At 42.4% G+C, this 10,826-nt stretch overlaps 1 protein-coding gene across 1 annotated transcript; it reads right to left on the bottom strand.

The window, feature by feature from the left end:
- Positions 1-4,634: 4,634 nt before the first annotated feature.
- Positions 4,635-6,077, bottom strand: LOC117454342 (putative nuclease HARBI1; the record flags this gene model as incomplete). Its single annotated transcript, XM_034093553.2, has 4 exons — positions 4,635-5,084; positions 5,147-5,250; positions 5,454-5,569; positions 5,651-6,077. Coding segments are annotated over 4 exons (1,038 nt in total), but the record flags the coding sequence as incomplete, so codon positions are not given.
- Between the last annotated feature and the right edge of the window lie 4,749 nt (positions 6,078-10,826).

Below are 10,826 nucleotides of genomic sequence, written 5' to 3'. Positions count from 1 at the left end.
TGTGAAATGGCAGTAAAATAAATGTCAATAAAAACTCCTGAAGTTGAATAATTATATGTATAATGATGTATTTATCCTCTGTGTGTATCTTTTTAGTAGTAGCAGGTTAGTCTTCTACAGTGTTTTTTAAACTTATTCTGAATGTTTTAATATTGTGTACTCTATAGATACAGTATATATCTTTTGTTAAAATGTAAATTATTACCATTACCGTTATAAAAAATAAATGCTAATTTGGGATCAATTAAGTATATCTTATCTAAATTGATTTTACCTAATTATTTAGTATTAAGCAGTATTTTATTTTTGTTGAGCCTCTGAAATGTCATCTTTATGCAGGACGAGTTCTAGCCATTAATTGAAATTGAATAAAGCCCCAATGTTGAGGGGCTGCTGTTGACGAAGAAATAACAGTTTGACAAACGATAGCCGAGTACGACGAGGATCTTTCTCGACTAAAATATGAAAACCAGCGACGACGGAGCGCTCCTTGACGCTGTTTATATCCAGATACACAGAGCAGGTAAGTTCTCTGTCATTGCTCTATTATCGCTTTAAATATGCAATTCCTTTACTTTAGTAAACATATTAATACTAGACTGACGTATACAGTACATATATAATCTAGATTTACTTGTACCTTGGGTAGCCTACTTTCATTGTATTGCAACTCGATTTTGACAGGATAACAACTGGTGAGTTCTAGAATTGTGTGAGTAACATTCTGTTTTTAGACTTCTCTGTTTCAGTGTGTGTACTCTGTATAAATGCTCTGTCGTTGATCTGATTGAAATTGTGATTTTAAATGTCAAAACTGCTACAGTATCTGTCAGGCAGAAACTTGGGACAACTAATTTGACTGAAACCTTAAAACTGAACTAACTGACTGCTAGGGTTAACTTTGATTTAAACATTTGTAGAATACTAAGAGCTTTATTGAGTAGGTGTAACTGTATTAAGGGTTACACTCATAACTTTATAACTTAGGGTGTAATTGTAAAACCACTGTGCCACTGAAAAGATAACAATAACAACTCAGGAGGGAGACAATCTGGATTTCCTTTTGAGGGCCACCAGCTGCAGAGAGTTAACTAATTAAAGGGGCGTGGCCCCACAGCTGTGAGAACTCAGCAATCAGGTGTCAATTTTAGGTAGCACTTTCCTGGAGCGTCAGACGAAGACTGACAAAGACATTAGAGTCCTGCGGGAGTAAGACTGACAAAGACAAAGGAGTCCTGCTGGAGTCAAAGACTGACAAAGACAAAGGAGTCCTGCGGGAGGCAAAGACAACACACTCACTCCCTAAGCGTCCAATAGCGACGTTTGGTCAGTGTCCGTGGCGTCCAATTGTGACGCTCCTAGGCTCCTTCAGCGTCATAAAGGGACGCAAATAGCTTTCAACTGATTGCAATGTATTCCCATCTGCGTCGGGATTTGACGCTCATGGAAGCACGGCATTCGTTTATGCCGGCTGCCCTTAAAGGCAATGTGAGCATCCATTCCCATTGGATAACGGAGAATTTTACACCCGGAAGTAAGTACTGCTCTTACTGTCGATTGATTTTACAGTGATATCTGCACTACTCATCGACTAAAAAACACCAGATTATCCTTGTTAATTACACAACATTGATTGGTTTAAATTGTGTGCAATGCTTTTGTATTTTTCCCCTTCGATTCGGAGAAACAAATATGTTTTCTGAGTAAAGGATGGCAGAAGACACTACACTACCCAGAATCCCCAGCTATCGTTTGGCCTACACCATGTGCTCTGTTTGACAAACCCCGTTTTTTTCACCATTCATTCCGATGGCTGGCGTCTGTCACGTGATCTTCAAATTTCTCCCTGCAGAAAAAGAAAACATGGCCGAAATTCGTTTTATTCTCGGTAGAAAATGCCTATTTTATAGTTAGTTTGGCCATTAAAATGCGTTTTGATGTGAGAAATATGAGTTGTTATTTCAGATTATGTGTGCAGTGGATGTACATGATCTTTAGTTTGCTAGTTATTACGAAGATTACTTCAGGAAATCGCGACGTTTTCATTGTTACCAAGGTGGTTGCTAGGGAAGCTGCTATCGATATTATTTCTGTTATGTTGTGTAACTGTTTAATGGTGTTATCTTTATTGCTACCCCCTTCCCCGTCAATGTATAGTGTTGGTCCACAGCCTAAACATATTAGTTTAACAAAATCCGCATCTAAAGATAGCCTACGTTATTTCCCCCCTGTGCAATTCCAGTCTCACATCTCAGAGCACATCGTCATTAACAAATACCGGAAACAGACCAAAATAATAATAATACCTTATTCCGAGTGTGCTTGCTTTTCTCTTTGAAAGTCATCACATAACGGCATTGTAATACACGGTTCGGCTGCATTACATATTACATATCTGCCGTAGTTCTGTATTTATAGAGCCCTGATGAGAAGACAAACATGAGGAACTGAAAACGTGATGTGGATCATAAATATATCAGCCATTAAACAACATCTTACATTTCTTTTCACACAATACGTCTCCTTGCAGTATAAACACTAATTCGGCTCACTTTTATATTTGATCCAATTGGTAGATAGGCTGTATTTACACCATAAAGGTGCACAGCTGATATAAAGGGACACCTGGGGCCTATGCTGCGAAGCTGGTTCAACCTAACCTGGATATGTTGGAGTTAGCCGGTTGGACTAATCCAAAACATACGCGCTCTCGCTAAACGGTCCTACGACGCTGGTTATCAAGTGAATCGCTCAAGCCAGCCGTGTCCTATCTAGTTAGGTGCGCGTTCACATAAAAGGGGTGGTATCTGGAGCATTCGACCAATCACAAACATGGAGAAAGCTCGAGCTATGTACTTCACTGCGGAGGAACAGACCATCATTATGAGCCGCTACCAGGATTTAAAACCTATAATTCAGGCTAAAAGTAGCAAACTTGTGGCTGCCAAACGGCGTAAACAAAGTTGGCAGGATATTGCAGACTCCGTGAATGCGTAAGTAAAATACGTAGGCGCATATATATCTATATAGGCCTATATATATATGCAACAGCGTGCAGAGCTGCACAGCTTTAAAAAGTGTAATGGATGCACGGCAGTCATGTACAAAAATAAATCCGGCCCTTCCACATTAATTAATTAATCTAGTTTCTTGGATACATAGTCATTAAAATACCAAATTGATCATTGAGTGGCAGCCTTTTTTTCATTATAATATCATCGACCGAGGGTCACAAGTGGACTTTAAGACTAATATTGTTGTCATCCTTTTAATTTCTAGAACTTTTTTAAATTCAAGCTGTAGGCTACATGACATTTTGTTTTCGTTTTTCAGATGTAACCCCGGCGGGTCGAAAAGAACATGGGAACAGGTCAAAGTCAAATATAAGAACATCATTCAATCTGGTAAGTTTGCCTCTTTTGAGATATTAAAAATAGAACTACACGTTTTGTATTGCTTCAATTAGTGTGTGTTTCATAACTGTAAAGGAAAGCGGTCACATTTTTTCACACTTCTTGCAGCCAACAAGAAAAAAACAGAGCAGAGGAAGACAGGAGGGGGCCCTCCTCCAAATGAGTTCACCCCTGCCGAGGAGCTGGCCCTCAGCAGCAATGTGGGTCGGCCCTTGATGGTAGGAGTGGAAGGGGGGGTCTGTACAGACCCTGGTGCCAGCAGCTCCCACCACCGTTTCATGGGTAAGAGTCAGGGATCTATAAATAGCTGGGATGCTATAAAACACAATGTTATATATCTATTTTTGTGGGAGTAAGTAACATGTTGGCCTATTTTATTGTTCTGCAGATGATGGGGAGAACGTGGTGTTGCTGCCCCACCCCCAAAATGAGCAACTACCTCATACAGAGGTAACGTAACCTTTGGTATGTCGCCCTATATGGTCACTGAATATGGCTAACATCGACCATTTACATGTCTTATTTTTTTCAGGAGGGCCTGAATGATGACGATGAGACGGTGTCTGTTTACTCGGAGAGCGCTCTGCCGGTACACTTTAGTATTTTATTACCAATGATATGAAGTTTTCAATTTGCCCTAACACAGATAGAGAGGGGGTGGACACGTTGCTTTCATTGATTCTTTCTGATTACTTGCACATGGTGGTGGGACATGGGACAAATAACTACTCTCTATTGAAAATATATTTGCTTTGCTCAATTTGTAGGAAGAAGGAACTCTTCCTCCCCCGCAGCCTGGGACCTCCAGAGCCTCCACATCTAGGGCCTCCACACGACAGGTAATTAATTAAACTAAATGTAAAAGTATAGGCACGTTATAAAATGGTCAGCTTTCTTGCTGTGAGCCATGCTTGAATGTTAAAGCAACATATATGTGTTTCAGGCTGAAGTAGACTCTGTGAGGGCGCTTTATAAAAGGACTCTTGTGCAAACTATCGAACTGAATGCCCTGCTAATTAAAAAAACGAAGTTGGAGGTGCAGAAATTGGACCGAGAAAGACAGGTAATTGTGTAACATTCGATCATTTATTTTCAAGTCAAATGAAAGGTGCATAAGGTGACCTTTATGTGTTAGGATACCTAAAACAGAAATTCCTTTTTTACAGAAAAAGTTAACCAGAAAATACGTTTTTTTCTCTTTTTCCTTCAGGAATGGATGAGAAAATAAAAACTCTAACATAAATCACCCAAGGCCTCTCTCTCTGTGTGTTATATTTTTTTTATTGTGCAAATGTCAATGCGATGGCATCTCTGACAGCCCTGCCAGTAGGGTAGTCCAGGGTGATGGGGTCTACCACATCAGGAGGTTGGGGGTCTGCAGGAGGGGCCCTCTCCTTCCTCATTGTGGCAATGTTGTGCAGCACAACACAGGCCGTAATGATGCGGCATGCTCTTTCAGGGGCCACTCTGAGCCCCCGCAGGCAGGTGAATCTGGCCTTCAGTATGCCAAATGTCATTTCGATCTGGACCCTGGTTTTGGCATGGGCCACATTGAAACTGGTTTGTGGCCCTTCACCAGGGTCAGGATACGGGGTCATAAGGAATGGCTGGCAGGCATAACCCCTGTCCCCGAGCAGCACTCCACTGAAGAGCCCTGAAGATAAAGGAACATTTCCATAAGTATACACAAAAGGCAGTCTAAGAAGCACAAAACAATAAGAATGTACAGTTGCCATACCCTGCTCGAGTTTGTGACTGCGACGATCCTCGAGTCATGAACTGACCCAGGCCACTTTGCCACAAGGCTGGTGATTATACCCCTGTGGTCACATGTGGCCTGCAAAAGCATTTGGGGTTAAAAAGCCTACTTCCACAAAAAGAGCATCATAGTCAGTGTAGCATCAGGGCTCATTTGCAATGAGCCCATGTTGTAGATAAAGATAGTCCAAGTGTGAAACATGTACTGTGTGAATATTTAAATGTGAGTTCCTTTAATCACCCAGACTTCAATGTGTGGTCTAGTGAATGTGCAAGATGTACCTGAATGTTGAGGCTGTGGATGGATTTGCGATTGACATAGTCGCCTTCATTTTCTCCCAGGGACGCAGAGATCGGTACGTGTGTGCAGTCGATACAGCCAAGCACCCTGGGAAACCCTATGAAATAGTAGGCTGCATTTATTATACAACGGTGTACGTCATAGGAACAACATTCACTGTAAAGATATAATCATATACCTGCCATGCTGTAAAATCTCTCTTTGATCGTCTGCGTGGGACATATGCCAGGAAACACAACAAAGGACTCTACGAGCCCTGTCAGAGCATGTGCGACCTTATGTATAGCACGGCAGACTGCATTTTTGCTGAGATTCTCTGCATCCCCCACGGCATACAAAAAACTGCCGGTTGCAAAGTAGCGCAACGCGATACATAAAGTCTGCGGTACTGTAAGAGCACAACTCCGATGTGTGGCATTAGCAATATATGGCTCGAGGAGCTGACACAGATAAGTCAGCCCTTCTGATGAGAACCTGTATCTTTCATACAAATACTCTTCAGGGAAAGCCAAAGGGTTTAGTCTTTCCCTAAAAATCCTCTCCCGTCTGAGAGCGCCTCTCACAATCCGAGCTCCAAGCTCCACGGTGTCATCTACAAATGGTGATGCAATTTTACAGAGATTTCATTGGTCGATAGGCGGAGCTTTCATAGGCTTATCTCTTAGCCTGCAACCTAACCTGGTCCCGACCAGGTTAGCTGCTTAGCATATATTACCATGGAGATCTAGCCTGCTAAAAAGAGAACCAGCTTCGTAGGACCGGAAAGCTGGAGTTTCCCCTGAATTTAGCTGGCTAAGCGAAAATCCTGCTTCGCAGTATACCCCCCTGGTGGTTAAAGCATGTTATTGAATTTCATTATTTTTATTATTAGATATTAATACGATCCCTATAAAGTATATTCATTACTCGTTATTCTCTACTAATTGTTAATTAAAGACTGTATGTAATGACTATTTTGCACATCCCTTTCAAGATTTCAAGATGTTCTAAGGTTTATTGACATATCATATAGGCCTACACAACTGTGGTGTAGTTCTGCACTGAATGAAAAACTTGGGTTGCAGGTTCCTCAATAGTGCATTACAAGACATCTATCAATATGTGTGCATACCTCCAGCAATGTTAACTATGTTGAAGCACTTATTTTAACTGATATTATACATAATGTATTATACTCTTATAAGATGTATGTAGATATTTCGTCTCCGGCCTTGTCAGGTATTGAACAATCAATAAATAAAGAACACAGAATTGTTGAATATAAAACACAGAATTTATGTGATTATACTAAATGATTTTCAAATAAACACAACTGCATATTTAACTGTTACACATGCTGATGTAACGCAAATGTTCCAACTTGGGATCAATAAAGTATATCTTATCTTAAGCTGATCGATGGCTGCTGCCATATTTGCAAAATGTGCCTCTGAACCTCTGAAAGTGCATGTTTCAGGCTTATCAATTAATGTAATGTAATGTTATCACAGGGGTCACACACATAAGACCAGCTGTTAAATAAAGCTCTTCTGACCTTAGCTGGCATGTGGGTATATATATTAATACTGCCCATAATGGGCACAAGCAATTTTCACCCATTTATTAATTATATGTTTTAAATGTGAGTGTTTCCTATCCCCTAAACCTCCAGGGATGTACACAGTTTAATACTGGCAACTTCTTATTGGAAATACGAAAACGTCTTTTAAAACTACAACTCCCAGTAGAGACGTGCCATAGAGAACATGTTAAGAAACAGAATAGCCAGCATGTGTAGTTCTGGGGACAGGGTGGGGGAGGGGGGACGCGGTGGACCCGTTCAAATCCAGTTTTGGACAGTCTGCCGTGGTTCCATCCCATTTCAAGTGCTGTTCGAGAATCGGCTTAACCCTCGGAGCACACTCTCCAATCACAGAGCTTGAGGACTATCACGGGGTTTGTCAAGAGCACATGGTGTAGTCCAAACGATAGCTGGGGATTCTGGGTAGTGTAGTGTCTTCTGCCATCCTTTACTCCTGGGAATGGACGCTCACATTACCTTTAAGGGCAGCCGACATAAACGAATGCCGTGCTTCCATGAGCGTCAAATCCCGACGCAGATGGGAATACATTGCAATCAGTTGAAAGCTATTTGCGTCCCTTTATGACGCTGAAGGAGCCTAGGAGCGTCACAATTGGACGCCACGGACACTGACCAAACGTCGCTATTGGACGCTTAGGGAGTGAGAGTGTGTTGGCAAAGAGGAGGCAAATCCTACTTTGATTGAGCCAAGTATCGCTGGTGTTTTATTTTGTTTTTTAGCCCCTCATGCTATAATCATGTGTATTTTCTCCATTCCTGTTTGTGTCTTCTCGCAATTATCACTGGCACCGTGTATCTCCTAATCGATATAACCACCCTGTGGAACTGCCAGTCAGCTGTTCCTAAGGCTGACTTCATCTCTGGCTACGCCTCCCTGCAGTCTCTGGATTTCCTTGCTCTCACTGAGACGTGGATTACTCCATTCAACACATCCACCCCAGCAGCTCTCTCCACAGCATATTCCTTCTCCCATACACCCAGACCCACTGAGGTAGCACTGGTCTCCTGCTCTCTCCCAAATGGAGCTTTTCCCTCTTCAAGCTACCTAACTTCGCTCCTTCCACCTTTGAATTCCATGCCGTCACAGTAACCCATCCTATACAATTAACCATTGTTGTTCTCTACCGTCCACCAGGCACCTTGGGGGACTTCTTGGAGGAATTAGATCATCTCCTCTCACACATCCCTGAAACTGGCCCTCCCGCTGTACTTCTCGGAGACTTCAACCTCCAGACAGGGAAGATAGACAAACTAACATCACTGTTAACCGCCTTTGTTTCCTCACTGTCTCCGTCCCCACCAACTCATAAAGCTGGCAATGTCCTTGATCTCATATTCTCAAGGAACTGCACTTCTTCTAACCTCTCTGTAAACCCGCTCCACACATCCGATCACTTCTTCATTTCATTCTCTCTACCCCTTTCCAAACATAACAAACTAATCTCTTCTCTTCCTGCACCTGTCCGCCGTAACCTTCGTTCCCTCTCCCCCTCTACCTTTGCCTCCTCGGTGCTCTCAGCCCTCCCTTCCTCTGACTCGTTCCAACTCCTGCCTCCAAACTCTGCTGCAGAAACTCTCCTCTACTCGCTCATCCTCTCTGGACTCTCTCTGTCCTCTCACATCTCGGCAGGCTCGTCAGTCCCCTCCTGCTCCCTGGCTAAATGACGCACTGCGTGCTAATAGAACCGTCGGGCAGCAGAGCGGAAACGGTGGAAATACAAACACCATGACGACCTCCTAACCTATCAGGCTCTCCTCTTTCTCTGCTTCGATCTCTCGGACAAAAAGCACCTTCTTTCAAGATAAGATCCAATCTTCCTATTCCAATCCCAAAAAACTATTTTCCATCTTCTCCACCCTCCTCGAACCCCCCAAAGCCCCCTAGGGTTGGGTATCGTTTGAATTTCCACGATTCTGATTCCGATTCTACTTTTCGATTCCAGTTCTTAGCGGTTCTCAATTCCGGTTCTTTGAGGGGCAGGGTAAAAAAATGATACATGCTTCTTCCACCAAAAAAATTACATTTATTCGAGAAACCTTTACACAGGTTAGTTTACAGTAATATTCACATTAATCAGTCTGTTTATATTCACTGCTATGTAACTGTAACCTGAGAACCACTGAAGCTACAACAGTGCAACAGTCCAACTTTTAAAAGAACCCCCCCCCCATTTAAAAACAGTTCTTGTTGAGAAAAACAAGCATATCTGCCTTCTCAGGCATACCGGGAAGAAATGTTTGAACATTTTAAAGTAAAATGCTTCAATCTGGTGCACTTTAAGCAGAATTACTAGAGACTAGATCTAGGGGGTACAACTCTAAACACCCATATGAAAAAGATCGGTTTACATTTGAATAATTAAATAAGTATGTGAACATAACCAATAACCTACCATAGCCAATAACAAATATGTTGGGGAATCATTTTGTCTTTACTTAAGATATTTGACCTTTCGGCCTGTTGACATTTACGACGAAGCCTAAGTCTGTTATCTGTCTTAAGGAATGGGAAGTCTCAGCTATTGCTGACATTATCAGTTTTATGACCGGTCAACTCTCCGTCACAAGAGCCATAGAGTCAGATAAGTGATTCAGTGTCTCCAGGTGTTCACGTATACCTTCCCCCAATATGCTGAGTAGCTCTCTGTAAACTAGTTTAAAAGGTCTATCAATAGATAGGCTGATCAGAATTGACATGACAACCCACCATACAACAAAATTACCATACAACATGCACAGCTTATGTTCAGAGTAACCTTAAAGAAATACATCAGTAAAGTGGAGCTTCTGTATGAAAGCAATGTAAAGATTTGTATTGGACAAATCACCGAATTCTGGGGGTTTCAGCGGCCAACACAGCAGTTAAAAATAAGCAGCCTGGGAGATATTCCCCCTATCGCCTCTGTGAGCACGGCTCCAGCAGCAGCCGCGGGTGTGTGTGTAAATATCCCCCCGTGGCTGCAGCCGTGCAGCTGAGAGGAAGAAAGTCACAGCTTTTGTCTATATCTTTAACTCACACCACCGCCGTCTCTATTAAAAACGAGATGGTCTAAAAGCACTCGTTGTCTGTGACCGCCTTCTACATTGCTGGCAAGGCCGGGGCAGCGCAAGGTGCGTGCATCACCTGATGCGCCACAGCTCTCTACTCTGCTGGAGGAACATTTCCTACGTTGTTTGGAAGCGTTCCCTACTTTGCTGGAAAAAGCTGGTGGCGGTCCGGGGTGCATACATACAATTATAGGCTAATTGATCACGGGTGGGCAGTGGCAAGCGTAAAGTGTAAAACAAGACTGTTTCATCGTTGTGATGAACTCGATGGCGGGTGTATAGGCTGGTCGTGTAGGACTACAGTTAACTGTGCTGTTTTTGGAGAGAAAGGGTAGCGAAAAAAAGTCGATGTTCTCCTGGTCGGGGGAGCATAGCGCCACTAGAATAGAGTAGTGGTGTTGCAAGAGGATAAGCTAGTTATCGCTTTTGGACGGTCTTCAGGCACGATCTTAGCACTTGTACAAGGGTGGATGCGCGAGTAGGTGCTCCATTTCTATAATTCCCTACCCCCTCTGAAACCTCTTAATTCAGACTAAATTGAGCTGGATGAACTTTGCTGTCACGCTGGTGTTTATTGCGAGTTCATGTTTGTTTGTCTAATTGTTTCTATATTGGTTTGCCTACCTGCCGTCTTGTGTATGCTTTGTAACAACTAATAATGAATAGCCAGGGTAAAATGAACTAAACTTTAGTTATCTCACCAAAAGTAAATGACTTGAGAAAA

The sequence above is a fragment of the Pseudochaenichthys georgianus genome, chromosome 10 (genome assembly GCF_902827115.2).
Source record: "Pseudochaenichthys georgianus chromosome 10, fPseGeo1.2, whole genome shotgun sequence".
NCBI lineage: Eukaryota > Metazoa > Chordata > Actinopteri > Perciformes > Channichthyidae > Pseudochaenichthys > Pseudochaenichthys georgianus.
Note: the sequence above shows the minus strand (reverse complement) of the source record. Positions and strands in the feature narration are given on the sequence as shown.